At 54.1% G+C, this 15,316-nt stretch overlaps 5 protein-coding genes across 5 annotated transcripts; 2 read left to right on the forward strand and 3 right to left on the reverse strand.

The window, feature by feature from the left end:
• Nucleotides 1-19: 19 nt before the first annotated feature.
• On the reverse strand, nt 20-2,242 carry CkaCkLH20_10161 (uncharacterized protein; the record flags this gene model as incomplete). The annotated part of the gene is made up of 4 exons (XM_038892875.1): nt 20-632; nt 691-718; nt 875-1,283; nt 1,352-2,242. 4 exons carry the CDS (start codon nt 2,240-2,242, stop codon nt 20-22), a joined length of 1,941 nt encoding a protein of 646 aa, XP_038741795.1.
• A 2,467-nt stretch (nt 2,243-4,709) lies between these two features.
• CkaCkLH20_10162 (uncharacterized protein) lies at nt 4,710-5,297 on the forward strand (the record flags this gene model as incomplete). The annotated part of the gene is made up of 1 exon (XM_038892876.1): nt 4,710-5,297. One exon carries the CDS (start codon nt 4,710-4,712, stop codon nt 5,295-5,297), a length of 588 nt encoding a protein of 195 aa, XP_038741796.1.
• A 2,170-nt stretch (nt 5,298-7,467) lies between these two features.
• CkaCkLH20_10163 (uncharacterized protein) lies at nt 7,468-8,941 on the forward strand (the record flags this gene model as incomplete). The annotated part of the gene is made up of 2 exons (XM_038892877.1): nt 7,468-8,071; nt 8,136-8,941. 2 exons carry the CDS (start codon nt 7,468-7,470, stop codon nt 8,939-8,941), a joined length of 1,410 nt encoding a protein of 469 aa, XP_038741797.1.
• A 605-nt stretch (nt 8,942-9,546) lies between these two features.
• CkaCkLH20_10164 (uncharacterized protein) lies at nt 9,547-10,782 on the reverse strand (the record flags this gene model as incomplete). Its single annotated transcript, XM_038892878.1, has 4 exons — nt 9,547-9,879; nt 9,939-10,368; nt 10,428-10,583; nt 10,661-10,782. The coding sequence occupies 4 exons, from the start codon at nt 10,780-10,782 to the stop codon at nt 9,547-9,549; spliced, it is 1,041 nt and encodes a 346-aa protein (XP_038741798.1).
• Nucleotides 10,783-12,250: 1,468 nt separating this feature from the next.
• CkaCkLH20_10165 (putative cell-associated beta-galactosidase) lies at nt 12,251-15,130 on the reverse strand (the record flags this gene model as incomplete). The annotated part of the gene is made up of 1 exon (XM_038892879.1): nt 12,251-15,130. One exon carries the CDS (start codon nt 15,128-15,130, stop codon nt 12,251-12,253), a length of 2,880 nt encoding a protein of 959 aa, XP_038741799.1.
• Nucleotides 15,131-15,316: the final 186 nt, after the last annotated feature.

Consider the following 15,316-nt stretch of genomic DNA (forward strand, 5'->3'; position numbering starts at 1 on the left):
CCAAGGCCCCTGTCTCTGATCACATTTCTTCCTCATCGTCGTCGTCCTCCTCCTCTTCCGATTGCGCATCTACCGGGAATGCGTGATGTCCAGCAGGCTGACTAGGCTGTGCCCATGTAGCGAAAGCAGTAGTTGGAAAGGCTTGCTGTGGAACGAAATAGCTAGAACCACTGACAATGTTTCCATGGGAGGCGCTAGGTTGTCCAAACATTCGTACGTCTCCGAGAATGTCGTCAATGGTCGCATTCTCCAGCGACAGCGGCTCCTTTCCCTTCGCACTCATTACCGGCCCAGACTTCATGTCACCGAGCCTCCGGGTGTACCACGCTCCTTGGTGTGATCTCTGTTTGTGATAGTGCATAGCTTCTTCGCACAACTCTTCGATGACTCGCCAGGCAGCAAACTTGCGCATGCTGATGTTATCGTTGTTATGTCTTCGAAAGACTACGTTCATCTGCCGCCAGGCTCGGTCCGTGATTGGGTGGTTCGACTGATCACGTAGACCTATCAGGACGTGGTATATCAGGCAAGGTGTGGTTGGCCATTGGTAAAGCCAACCCCAATGATTTTGTACTGCAATAATCTCGCCCTGTTCTATCTCTTCTAGGATTTCGACGCACTCCTGGTAATACCTGTGCACATAAGTGTTAGCTTGATGGACTGAGCCACTCCTGCTGATGTCAAGCATACTTAGCACGATATTCGGGGTCCTGGCCAACTGTGCGTTGGGCATGAAGCTGATGTACAAGAAGCCTCATGCTCCTCATCGAACCTCTGTACCAAGAAAGCAGAAGAGCATGACTTGGATTCGTCGGAACAACATGACTCATGAATTTCGTCATCAGAAAGCCGTCAGTCTGGTCGACAATTCGACTTAATTCTTCGGGGCTGGAGCCATTCCGCCTCCTGGTGATAGACTGCATCGTTTTGCAGAGGCAGTTTCGCACGAGAACAAAGGACATGTCTGTAATTCCTTCTATATCCGGAGGAACAGAGCTCGGTTTGGCAAATCTCGTCGGAGTCCACTGGCTGTTGTTCGCATTCGCAGCAGGCTGGGTATCGGATATAAACGGTAGGCCAGAATCAGCGCCTTCGAGGTTGTACACTGGACTGTCCAATAGTTCGAAATGACCCCATATCCTTCGTCTCACGTCCGTAACCCACGGCGTATATGTCGGATAATGACTTGGATCACGATGCAGTCCAATCCGCGTTCCGAAGCGGCCAGCCAACCCAAGCAGCGAGGCTGCGATTTCGCCGTCACCAACGACGAATTTCATTTGCTAAAACATGTCAGTGGGATCAACTTGCGAGGATGATGGTTTGAACAAGAATTGAAGAAGTAACCAACAATGTGGTATAACAGAGCAATAAATGCAAGCGGCTTTCTGCTACGCAGAATATCTGCCCGCTCTAATGCCAGTTGGGAAGCCTCTTGCAAGTGTCGTAGAACTTCTTCTTTGGCTTTTCCGAGTCTTTCTTGTATGACACTGGCTGGCATAGCTGCAACTGTCATCGTCTGCGTCGTAAACATGGCAGCCTCCACGTCGACGGGGATCTTGCTGACGCCAACGCGGAAATCCGTGATTTGCTGCCGCCAGTAAGTATCGTGAGACATCCTGATAAAAGGCTCGACATGTGCAAAGAAGAGGTCGGTCAAGATATCTTCCTTTTCGGGGTCGAGGTGCATGTGGGAAAGATCCGGCAGTGCTGGATTCCTACCAATTGGCCAAGCAGTAGGACTGTCCGGATTTCTGCCGGTTTTGTCGGATTCGATGCGATACAGATGACGCGGTTCGTAGTTGTAGTCTTGAATATTGAGCCAGTAATTCGGACCGAGATAGAAGGATACGTTTTCGTCGTCGACTTGGATTCCCGGGTCGCCGGCCATGGATTCTTCGACATTGTATTCGCTGAGGCTTGACGGAGTTGTTGACAGAAGTGGAATCTTTGGTGCTCTTAGTGATTCACCTCGAGTTGCCATCCCCTTCAGCTCTTCAATCTCCTTCTCCAGACGCGTGACTCGTTCTTGAAGCCGTTGTTGACTTTCGGGAGTGGCTTCTCTTGGAACATCGTAGGCGCAGGTTGCCGCCGCGCCCTGCTTGACGCAGGTATCGCAGGGCAGTTGTTTGTTGCACTTCACCTTCCGGCGTCGACATGTGCTGCACGGCTTGTTGAAAGCGATTTTGCCGAACTCGGCTTGGCCGAATTCGACTTTACCAGATGGTACTGGTAATGCCATGGCCGAAGTTTTGACAGTAGCCTGAAGCAGACAATCTGCTCCCAGGAACGACTGAACAAACTTCGAGTCGACGTTAGGTAGTAGGGCTATTGGGCGTTGGTGGAGAAAAATCGGCACAGGAACAACCCTCTTTTGGAACGACGTTGCGGCGCCAGAGCCCTAGGAGACTCTTGATGGCGCCGCGGCAAACTACCCCTTCCGATCAATGGGGTCTCACTCCCAGCCAGAAGATAATGCGGAGAGAGACGTCGTTAACCACCAACAACAGCAGCAGGGCTTGATGACCGCTTCAACGCCGATGCCATGCCGGGGACACACTACTGTAGGTCAGAGGAGCTCCACCATGGAATTACGCTCGTAGAGAGGGCGTGGCTGGCCGTCAGGAACTGCCACCCCTGACAATTGGACGCAGAATCGGGCCGCCACGCGTGGTATGTGAAGAAAGACTGATGGAAGAGAGACTGAGCGGTGATGGATGTGCAATGCCAGCTGAAAAACTCCACATGAACCTCGGAGTAGTCCAAGGAAAGACAACCACGTCTAGGCCACCGCCTTTCCTGCAGCAACGAAAGTCCCAATGAGGGCGGCCGTAGCGGCCGCGGCCAGGCAGGCGGAGACGACGTGCGCCACCAACTTCCCCTCAAGACGTGGAAATGTCTCGAGAGCGAGAGCAGCAGCAGCAGCAGCAGCACTGCACTGTGAGAGAGCAGGATGCTTGTTGAATGATGGTGGGGTACGGACACGGCAGATTGGGCTGGACTTGGAGCTGTGGCCGTGGACGCACCTCAGCACAGCGGACTGCGTAGTAGGTGTAGCCTGAGGAGATCCTTGCAGTTTCCCTTCTCTCCTTTACATCCTCCCTGATTCTGTACTCGGCAGCCGGGGTAGGCGGCTTGTCTTCGGACGAGATGTCGGGCAGAGTGAGAGTGATTCGTCATTGAATGACTCGGACACAGCCAAGTCTTTATTCGCTTATGTTGGAATACGGAGGTTTTGATCCCAGGTCACATCTGTTGGCGATGTTGGTCACCGAACCGAGGAAATGGAATGAGGCTACCGCCCTAGGCCCCCCATGCAGCCGACGCAGCAGAAGAGGCGAGAACCAAAACGGCAACCCGCACTAGCCGGGCTGTCTTTCTTCTTGGGCGATGGCTCCGTTGACCGTCCGTTGTGTGAGGGCGACTGTGCTCCGTCCGCCGCGATGAAAATACGGAGTGGTAAACGGTGGAGATGCAACGCGCCTGTGAACTCTGAATGGGACGAGACGTCGGAGGATCCCGACCAGGGAGGTTCTTGTGCTGTGGGAAGGGGGTGGGATCGGCAATTCTTGAGTAGCAACCGTTGAGGAAAGCAGGTTTCCTCTGCTTGGTAGATGAGGTGACACAGATCTCTCAGGTACGATTACATAATGATCTTGGACGGAAAAGCCTGGAAGGTGCTGCATGTCATTGGTTCACGGGGATCGTATTGTGGCCTCACGCGGTGGCTAGCGCGGATTACCGGAGAGCTTCCGACTCTTGGAAGGGAAGAGAAAAAAAAATCAAAATGGAAACTCGGGGTGTTTCTTGCGGATTTAAGCGCCATCTACCGCCTTTCAATTCCCGGTCCTTGGCGCAATCAATGACTACATGCAAATTTCGAAACACGGGATGGGAATGTTCGAGTCTGGACCCTCCATGCATCTTCAGGTCACGATGCTGCAGCTCGCCGGTGGTTCGCCGGCTCGCCGGGGGGGTCTAGATGCAGGCCTGGAACGCGTCAGGCCATCTAATATGGCCAAGCCCAGATGAGATATTAATCCACAGCGGCGGTCCAGATAAGGCTATCAGCTCGTGTGGTAGGGCAGAACTCAGCTATGCATTACTCCGTCGCCTTACCCGACCGACACTACCTGGCAGGCTGGCTGGGACTTTTCCGTTCTTTTTAATCTGGACGCCGAACCTTGTTTCGTTCGCAAAGCCCGTTTTCCTGGTAGACGGCACGGAGGATCCGGCCCAGTGTGGGGCCTTCGGGGTTGTAGTGGGCCTGTGCTGCAGCCCGACTCCGGAATCGGTACGTACCGCTTGATGGCCATCTGCAGGTGCCCCGCCCTGTGCGTGCCGGGCCGGTTAATTCCTGATTCCACACTCCTGGTCCCCCGCCTTACGCGAATTGCCAAACCGTGTCACGCGGTACCTACCTGGAGTTGAAGCTCTAACTCGACATCATATCGAGGCTGGCAATCGCGACACACCATGGCCCTGCCTTTGCCTTCGGGTCTCGTACCCGCGGAAGTCGCATTCTTATGCGAAATGGAGCTGGTCACAATCGTACCACGCCAACGGTTAGAGAGTATCGATCTGCTAAGTGTGAGCCCCTCCTCCCCCGCGACGCGTCGCGATCCCATCTTTTGCTTTTGCTGACGTGCTCGTCCTTCCTACAGGGTGCAACACCAGCCCTACGACCACCGGCACGCGCCAACCTGCCCATGTGGCTTGCCCTCCTCCTCAAGAAACAGCGTCGAGCAAATATCGTCCCTCCTCCATGGCTCCATCCTACCTCTCTAGCCAAGATCGTTTACCACGAGACGACGACCGAACCCGACGCCTTTTCACCGCCCCCACCGCCCCCTGCACGAGCCGACGCCTTTGGCAATGCCCGACGATACGGTTCAAGCACCGACGAGACGCTCTCGGCCCCGTTCTTACCCTCATGTACGGCTGATGCCCCATCGGGCGCCCTACCTTATCACTGGTTTGAGCTTGCGGAAATGCTGCTTGCCCACGCCATCGACGACATACCATCTCCCTCCGAAGTTAGATCACTCCTGCGAGACCTCCAGGAGGTGCGCTCTGCGAAGTTGCGCAAGAGTACGGAGGACCTGAGCGAAGTGGCAGGCGTCATGAGTCTCCGCGGAGTCGGGGCCATGGAGCTGGCTGAGAGCCGCGGCTTCTTCTTGAACGTCATAGAGGGCGTGCGAAAGATTGGCGCGAGTGCTGAGGCCAGCAGACGTGAGGAGGAGGAGGAGCGCGGCAGCGGCGATGGCGATTATGACGAAGACGAAGACATGCTATGATACCCCGCGCTGCGTACCCTCTCGTCGAGAGGATCAGCGCATTGCTTTCGCAGTAACGTTGCACGATGCAGCGCCCTGGCTTTCCACAGAATCGGCCATCGAATGTCGATGGTTACAGAGGTAGGTTTTGTCCGAATTCGAGGCTGGGCCACACTCTGACAACGTTCTTTGACAGCCTCCGCCTGATGCCTCCCTGTCGTGATCATCAGCTCCGCCTCGCCATTTCCCAAGTAGTTTGGAGTATATCTGAGCTATCTTAACGCCAAGAGGAGGGACGACTGACAGCAGGGTCGGCGTGGATCTTGGCAACTTGCTAAGTACGGGTAGATGGAAGACACTCTTGGCAAGATGGCCACTTGAATCGCATGACATCAGGGAAACCCGCGGGTTAGAGCTCGCAGGAAAGCCTGAACCTGAATTGGTATCAGTCTATTCCTGCGTATCTTGGGAAAACAAGTAACAATAACAACCAGCTCAGTCCGAAGCAACCCAATTCTATCACCAAATTCGCGTCGTTGCAGAATTCTGAATACCTTCATATTCGCCTGTTTCTCGCCATTGAGGGTTAATTCCCTGCTAGCAGCGTTTCCTGCCATTGCAATGAAGTTTCTGGGCTTCAGGTGAGGCATCCCTTGTCATGCAATGGATGTCGTTCAATTCGACCACACTACCCCTTTGTTGTGTCGTGCCGATAGCAACTAGCCGCCTTTGTCAACACCATAAATAGCTACGGACTAAGCTTCCTCAGTACGGTGGCTTTAGCCTAGTTTCGGTAGGCCTTGACAGGACTGAAGGATGCACTTTTTTCCTCGGACTTGAACACATCAAGTAAGGTAGGGTTGCGTACTCTTACCGTACAGCTCATGACCAGCCAAGTCGTCATCCGGCTTCCTCGGCCTCGGCAGCCACAGTTGTTGACGCGCGGCCATCACTGGGGCGACGACGGCCCGCCGTTCGACAAAGCCGCAGTTGAGGCTTCATCCTTTTTGAGCAACGCCATCAGCCGCCACTGCCGGCATGCCGTACTCGAGACCGACGCCATACTTTCTGAGCAAAGGTTGAGGCTCTTTCTATGCCAAGCAAGCATTCGGAGCTTCTCCGAGCACATTGGAGAGCCTGACCAGATGGCATTCTCCTCGTGGTCGGGTACAACGACAGATTGCGATCATCAGGTCGTCTGATCCCGAGTTCGGTTGCAGCTACTATCCTCTTGTCAACGTATGCCAGGTCTAGGGTAGCAAGTCCTCTGCTATGTGCTTCCAAGCTTGCTATGTGTCACGAAGGATTTCCTGGGTCGTCAGTCGCACGGCTACGAAGCTACATCTGATTCTCGTGCACAAGTACGAGCTCACGTCGCCCTGTTGACATTTTTCAGGGGATCTTCAGTCGCTAGTCATGTTGGGCCACCGACTCTCGTCCTACCCTCGCGTCTTCTCGCGTTTATCCCCAAAATGAACACACATCAAAGCGTCGTCGACAAACCCGAGTTACCCCCTTAGCGCCTTCTAGATGGGTTTAGAGAAAGCCATCTCGAACCACTCCCGCTGCTAGCATGATTCGCTCGCCTAGTCAGGTACCACCAAACAAAGCAGACTTTGAGAATACTAAACATCAGAGTTGAAACTTCTACCCGTTTTCCTTTGTGAGAGACTGCTGCTTCAAACGCAATCTTAACTGCCGTTAGCCGAATGAATCAAGTAGCTAGCAAAAGTGCTTCGACAGTGGAGCACCATGATATCGCCCTAGACTTTGTGGTCTTGATCTTTGGTCGACCTAACATCACCACAAAGTGGATTCGACAGACACCGGGCTCACCGTTCGCTCAGAGCTATGACATCTAGCAACTCGAGCTACGTGGTGACAAACCCACGATCTTGGGAGCGCTCGGAGATGTACGAAGAAGTAATCGGCATCTTTGTGCCGAGAGACGCGACAAAGGGCAAAACTCGACTCGAGATCGTCAACAGTCGCGACGTCTAGGACGCAGTCGTCCACCGAGATGTGGTTATAAGGACGAGATCTGTCCGCAGATCAACAACCTTTTTTCTCTTCACCTCATCAGCTTCGATCTCTTCTCTCACTGGACACAACAATCTCTTGACTGCATTCTTTCGTCAGGATATCTTCCACTCTCTGCCTTTCCACCCATTCGAGCCAAGCAACCATCAAAATGCTTAACACTCTCGTTCTCGTTGCCCTCGCGGGTCTTGGAACTGCTTCCCCCACCGTCCAGCCCATCAACTTCGCGGCCATTCTTTCCGCCACCGGTGTCTCTCTCTCCGGCCCTCCCGCTACTGCCACCGGCCAGACTGGTGTCTACAATGCCGCTGCCGCTTCCTCGATCGCCTCCGCTGCGGCGACCGCTGTAGCATCCGCCAGTGCTACTCAGTCTGTCGCTGCCCGCGATCTGGAGAAGCGTACCTTCTGCTTCTTCGGCATCGGCTGGTGCGGTAACAGCGGTGGCTCCGGTTACGGATCTGGAGGATGGGGTGTTCCTACTACCTCAGCTCCCAAGGCTGCGGCATCCACCAGCTGTGCCACCTCGTCGGCCAAGGCCGTCATCGTCACCCCGACCAAGTCTGTCCCCGCAGTCACGTCTATTCCGGTCACCACTCCGGCCCCGGCTGTTACGTCCGCTCCTTCGACTTGCACGCCTATCAGCTGGACTAACACCAATGCTTTCACCACTGCTTCTGCTTGCTCCGCTCCCTACGAAGTCGGTACCTACTGCGGATTCATCAACCCCGAGGATCCTTGCGCTGTTCAGCCCGATGGTATGTTTCCTCCACCCTCTGCCTAGAAGTCTCCCCGAACTCTCATCGCTAACCAACTTCATAGGCTACGGCGCTCAAGTCTCGCAGCCTGACACTCCCGCTGCCTTCCTGGCTTACCAGCCCTTCCACGACCTTGCCAAGAATGCGCAGGCACCTTCTGGATACGAGGCCACCTTCACTGACCTGAACGCCGCCGTCACCGCCAACAGCTACATGGGACTCTACACTCTCAAGAGCTACGACGTCGCCCAGTGCGCCGCCCTCTGCGACAAGACCGACCTCTGCACCGGCATCAACATCTACATCGAGCGCGACCCCTCCATCAACCCCGAGGGCTGCTCCTGCACCAACCCGTCCTCCATCTCCAACTACAAGTGCACCCTCTGGGGCTCCGGCGTCGACAAGGCCGCCGCCACCAACACCGGCCAGGGCCGCAGCGGCTTCGAGGTCGTCGTCACCGCCTCCAACGGCTACGAGAAGACCAACAACACGCAGCCCGCCACTCCCTCCGGCTGGACCAACCCCCAGAGCTGCGGCGGCAACGTCCACAACCACCCCAGCACCTGCATCGGCCAGCAGTTCTTCCCCGGCCCCTTCGACGCCGGCGTCTGCGCCTCCTACGCCGCCGCCCAGAACGCCAAGAACTCCTTCTCCGTCGGCCTCATGTCCTGGGCCAGCTTCTTCGGCTACAGCCCCCTCAAGTGCAACTTCTTCAACGCCTTCATGGTCAAGGAGAACGGCGTCGCCAAGGGCACGTACTGCAGCCTCTTCAGCCAGCAGTATGCTCCCTCCGCTGCTTCCTACCAGCCCGCCGTCTCCGGCGGTGTCTCCTGGGGCATTGAGAGCAGCTGGAGCTTCTGCCATGCTTAAGCAGTTCTCAAATCAGATCTTCATCACATCAACTTAAACTTCAAACACCAGACTTTGACGGCTGTCTCAAACATTTCTGTCAAACGCCACTATTTCAGATCTCAATATTAGTTTCTTAATTGTATTAGATGGTATGGTTATTAGAGTGGGGGATTTCTAGACTTTAAATACTATTTTGTTTTATCTCACCTAAAGTCATCTATTGGTCGTGAACCCGCAGTCCTTCACTACTTGTGATAAATGCTAAGACATTATCCTAATACTATGTTTGAGACATGTTAAAGCCCCTCACGCGCGGCACTCTAGCGATGAACTGTATGAAGCAGACAATGCACAACGTAGAAGAAGATATTTGCCAGAGTCAAACAAACTTTCATTAACCCCCAACAGCAACTTAAGCTCCACAGGATTTGAGTGCCCAATCTTATTTTAATCAACGAAAGCTGTCAAAGAAAGAACAGCAACAGCGTTTCATCTAAAATGCATCTAATTCTATCTTTTGATCTAAAGTCTATGTGGTATCATCAAAGTCCCATATCTACAACCTCCGCTCCATGTCTATCATACAGCGCCGCGTCTATTCGCAGCCATTTCCGAAGGAGTTCTCAGTAGTCCGCATCGAGGTACTCGGCGCAGATGACCTCTCCCTTGAGATCCATGACGTCGGCGATGGTCTTGTTGGGCATGATGCCGCCCATCCAGAGGACGTGGTTCAGGGTGGTCTCGTTGCCCGCGTCGCCGTCGTAGTCCGTGTACGCCTTGGACGGGTACAACCACCTGTTCTGCTCCATGATGAACGCGGGAGGGATGATCTGGCCGCTCATGTCCGTGAGTCGGGCAGTCAGATTAGCCTCCTGCCACTTCTGCCAGAGGCGGTCGAGGTTGGCATGGTGCAGGAAGAAGATGGGGTCGCCGGGGCTGGCATTCTGGTTCTCCATCTGTCAAGGTTGCAACGTCAGTAAAGCCCTCTGGAAAGACTGGGGTCAGGTGGTCTTACAGTTCCTCCGGTGGCCAAGTGTCCACATGAATGAGGTGAATCGACGTAGCAGAAGTTGGCGTCGTTGTAGTTGTCCTTGGCAAAGCACGTGTCGACGTTCGTCTGGTTGGCGAACTCCCAGGCCGTCTGGTTCCATCGGCGGGACAGGCAGTACTCGTCGTAGTAGTCCACGCCGTAGACCTGATCCATGCGGAGCGTGGTGTTGGCGAAAGCACCGTCCACGACGCAGTTGACGCCGTCTGTCGTGTTGACGCCGTTGGTGCCGAAGCTGAACTCGTCCGATCCCCAGACGGAGGCGTTCTCGATGTTTCCGAGGACTTCGAGGTCACGCTGCTCGTCCCAGTAGGGCAGGGCACCGGTGTAGCCGCACTCGTTCTGGAGGAGGACCTCGTGGAGGCGGAGGAAAAGGCGATGCCAGGGAAGGAAAGCACTAGGCGGGGTGTTAGTCTAATGTGTTGGGCTCTGGCGATATGAAGTGATGGGACGTACCCGACGCCGTGGATGAAGTTGGACTGCTCAACATGGCAAGATTGCAGCTCATCCCATCTAGTTTGAGCACCAGTAATGCCACTCTTGGCGGGAGATGTCATCAAGCACTTGACCGCCTTCAGGTAGTCGGACTTCTCGCCATTGCTGAGAGCGTGCCTGGAATGAAACAATGTCAGCCCTATCTATCGACTTGTCTTCGTCTAGACGTATGTGGCGGGTCTGAAGTCACTCACCATGCCTTTCTCTGGTTGAGTGAAGTGCAAGTAGAGTTAGAGTACGTGCCATTCCGCGCAAACGGCGATGCACTGGCCAGGGCGAGGGCCGAAACGAAACCGAAAAGAGTGGACGACTTCATGCTGATCAACGAAGGGCATGCAGATCTCAAAACAGATCGGCAGAAGAGTTCAGACGATATAACGCTACAAGGCTGCCCGACAGTCTGGTTCCGAGAGTGCCATCGAATGCAACGGAGAGCCCGCCGGCCGCACACTTATACTGTGCCATCGACTGTGCCAAGACTTCAAGCTTTTCTTTTTTCCAAGGTCCAGAATCGGAGATCACACGCAGAATCTGCCATGCTCCCGATATCCACCGGCACACACGTAGATGATTGCGATGGGCCTACGATAACAAGCGGCGCAGCCCGCCCACGACACGCGGGACCCGTAGACACCGGACCCCATCGCGGAATATACACGTGTGGGAATGGTGATGCTCGAGATAAAGATTAACCCCTGCGCCGATTCGTTTCAAGTTGCCGTTTTTCATGGGCGAAGGGCAGGGATCTGCGAGCTAAATTCCTTTTCCGCGTTCGTCCCATGAATCTCGCAAGGCGAATTTAAGCATGGAAGGTGACCGAAGGCGAGATTCATGTGGGTCGTGGTGGACGTCGGAGACAGGGACTCATATCAAGGAATTTGTCTGCTTTGCTGAACTTGGTCTGCTCCCACATACCGAGATTCTGGGTCGTGTCCGAGGAAGACCCTTCATATTCCGCTTCAGGCGCGCTTGCGGACATTTATATATGGAGAAGGACCGGAAAAGCCGGTGGTGTGGGCTTTTATGTCCTCGGCTCGCAATGCCTTTCACTCTTACGTTTAAATCTTTCGCTTGGAAAAGGCTTGATCCTTCCCATAACAGACGGTTGGAAGATTCGACCAAGACACGACCACGCGATATTGTTTTCATAGATTTACTCCTGCCACAAAGCTATGTAGACCGGATTCTGCGTGTCAAGTTCCCGGAGATGCATATTGGGATTGCCTTGTGGCATTACCACCCATGAGTCATGAGATCTAGCCTCTAATTTCGTGGTTTTCCATGTTCCATTTACACATAACACCAACGTAGTCTCGTTGTTCTTAACTGAAGTGAATGGGATGATACAAGATTACTTGGCACGTGTCACGTAAACACGTGTGCCTAGGTAAGGAGGGCTGGGTCGGACTCGCATATCTCTTCACAACGCCTGCATCTAAGCCGATAATCGGGGGCACGGCCTCGGAGTGGGGCCGGCTCGGAGCGAGTTGGAAGATCGGAGCCGACAACGCAACCGCCATTAAGGCCCGGTCTCTCCACGGCGGAGAACGAATGACATCAACGTTGTATAGACAGACATCATTTCACGCAACTCACTACAATCTCATTCAGATTCCTACATTGGAAACATAAGGTGGTTGTTAATTATAAGGAGCGTGGGGCTGTCCACATATCGTGGAAACTATTTAGAAAAAATTGAATAACACACTGCAACTACCAATCTTGCCTTGGAAAGGACGTCATGAGATCAACAGATATCGAAATAAACCCCCTATTTTACGCACTCAGTCGACGGGCGCGTAAAGCTCCGCCTCGGTGATTGCCAAAGCACCGTCGGTCCTCGTGATTGTAACCGTCGACCCAAGGGTTGGCTTGAACTCGATGATTTCATAACCCAAAGTTGTCTTGGTAGTTCCCTCCCAAACCACATTGTCGCCGACCTGGATCTTCAGGTCGTAGGTGCTTTTGTTGAAGTTCTTCAACTTGAGCACAACCGAGTAGACCTCTGCTTCCGCAGCTAGGCTGTATTTGATCCAGGCAACACTCTCATCACTCTCACTGGTCCATGAGGTCAACTCGTTGTCGTCGTACGACCTTTCCGGGGTCGAATCGACCGAAGAGCCTGCCTCTGCCTTCGAAACTTCAAGCGCGATGCGTTTCTCCTTGTAAGACTCGCCCTTCGGCGTCGGCCCTCGGGCTAAGCTCGCAGCAAGATCGGCACCGGGAATTGATGCAGCGAGTCCCCCTTCGGTCTTGAACGATTTAGTCTCCAGTTGAACCTCGGCTCCCTTCAGGCCATCAGAAGTGGCTCCTACGGTGATCTTTCCGGCCTTGGTGGTAGACCTGATCATAACTCTGTTGACGCCGTTCTCGACTGGTAGATCTTTCGAGAGAATGTAATTTTCGTCGCCCTGGGCGATACCGCCGCGCCAAGTAGCCTCCCCGTCAAGGCTGAATTGGATGAGATTGAGTGCAGTCGGACATCTTCTGCCCTCGGAGTCAACCACCTCGACATCGACCAAAGCCAGGTCCGCACCATCAGCAACGAATCCGGAAGGGGAAATCTTCGATGTCAGTTTTATCGCGGCTGGCGTCCCGCTAGTCTCTCTGACATCCGTCGCTGCGCTCTTGCCTTTGTCATCGTAGCCGACAGCCTTCAGAGTACCGGCTTTCCAACCGACGTCGACGAATGTGAAGAGGAAAACGTCGGACTGGATGCCGAAGCCCAGGCTCTTGTCGTTGAGGAAGAGCTCGACCTTCGCCGCGCTGGAGACAACAGTGATGTTCTTGACCGTAGTCTCGTTGTAGTTCCAGTGGCCGACAATATGAATGTCGGTGGTCTCCAAGTCGACCCAGTTGTTCCACATGACGCGGTGCGAGTGGTACGCATCCTTGGGTATTCTCATCGCGTCGACTTCTCCTGAGCGGCGGTAGTTCTCCGCACCGCGGTGATGGGTGTTGCTGTCGGAAAAGATTATGTTGACACCTCCAGAGCTGACTCGCTTGCCCGTTCCGGGACGGTTGACGTAGTAGTCGACCCAGCGTTGCACGTTTTCGACGGCCATTGAGTCCTGGTTCCGGTTGTATGCGCTTGCGTCCGCGTCGTTGTACAGAGGTCCTTCGCCGTCTGGGTGGTAGGGAGGTGTGTAGTTGTCCCAGTACTTCCGTAGGTTCTCGTCCCGAGAATACTCCATAGCCCAGAAAGGGATGTTGGCGCCTTTGTTGATGTAAAGCATTTCACCGCCGTACTCGGCAACGGTGCTGTCGAGCATCTCGCGAGAGCCAGCTGCACGTCCGCCTTTGGGATCAAACTGGTCTCGAATGGCCTTCATCTCTGACATGTGCTCCTCGCTGATATCCTCGTTACCAGACTCGTAGAAAATGACGCTGGGGTTGTTGCGGTAGTAGACGACAACGTCTCTCATGAGTTCAACTCTCTGCTCCCACTGCCGACCCTCGGCATCTTTCTCCGAGTCCCCGGCTGGAACGGACTGGAGCAGCCCAATGCGGTCACAAGACAGGACGTCTTGTCTCCAGGGAGCGGTGTGCATCCAACGAACCAAGTTACCGTTGCTGCCAAGGATGAGATTGTTTGAGAAGTCGGAGAGCCAAGGGGGGACAGCATTTCCAACCGCAGGCCACTCATTCGTAGTGCGTTGGGCGTACCCCTTAACCTGCAGGGTCCGATCGTTGAGCTTGACCATGCCATCTGCGAATTCGGTCTTGCGAAAGCCAGTCTTGGTAGTGATAGTGTCGACGAGCTTCCCATCGACCACCAGAGACGTGTCTACAGTGTACAAGTACCCGTAGCCCCAGCTCCAGAAATTGAGGTTAGAGCCCTCCTGAGATGCTTTGACTGTGACTGTTTCGTTGGCGGCTACTGTATGCTTGCCACCTGAGAAATCGGCCACCACCTTTCCTTCGGGGTTCTTGACGGTCACGCGGTATTCGAACTCGGCAGACTTAGAGGCGGCGTTCTTGACCTCTGACTCTGCATGAATAGTAGCAGACTTCTTGGCGACGTCGATGTCATCCGCATAGACGTAGACTCCGGTGGTGTTGAGGCTGGAGTACAGGGGCAACGTCTGATGCAAAGGGTTGGTGACGTGGAGGTAGACGTTTTTGTTGATGCCGCCGTAGTTGGCGTTGAAGTTCTTGTCGTGCCACTGAAACTTGGTGTCGGTCTCCTTCTCGGTGTAGAGCCATCTGTTGTCGGTCATGGCTGCGACCACATTGGTACCATTGAGCTGAACGAGATCGGTAACGTCGAAGCCGAAGGCCGAGACGCCGTTTTCACTGCGTCCAACCCACTTCTCATTGAAGTAGAACTCTCCGCCTTGTCGAATGCCTTCAAACTCCAGATAGACCTTCTTGTCATCGGAGCCGGCTGGGAGCGTAAACTCCTTGCGGTACCACGCGATTCCAGTTCCGAGGTTCTTGATGTCCTCTTTGAAAGCGTCATCTTCGTTCCATGCATGCGGGAGTGTAACAGATTCCCAGTCCCCATCGTCAAAGTCGATCTTGTAAGGTTCGTCGATTTCTCCTCGGTAGATACGCCAGTCCGAATTAAAATTGAACGTGGAACGGCCAACATCTTGGCGGGGAACAATGGAGCAGAGCGCCAGGATGGCGTGAGCAATGAAGGTGCACCAATGAAGCCTCATGATGCAAGAGTCGACAGTCTGAGTTTACTGAGCTGGAGATGACTGCTTACTTCCTTTCCTTGAGCTTCAAGGATACGAAAACAACTTATATGTAGAAGGCCATGTGGGTTCATCGCGATAGACATACGCGAACTTGACAAAGTCGCATAATGAGCACGCGCTGACGGGCCAGTCGGATGAATCATT

This window comes from Colletotrichum karsti (assembly GCF_011947395.1).
Source record: "Colletotrichum karsti strain CkLH20 chromosome Unknown Scaffold38, whole genome shotgun sequence".
NCBI lineage: Eukaryota > Fungi > Ascomycota > Sordariomycetes > Glomerellales > Glomerellaceae > Colletotrichum > Colletotrichum karsti.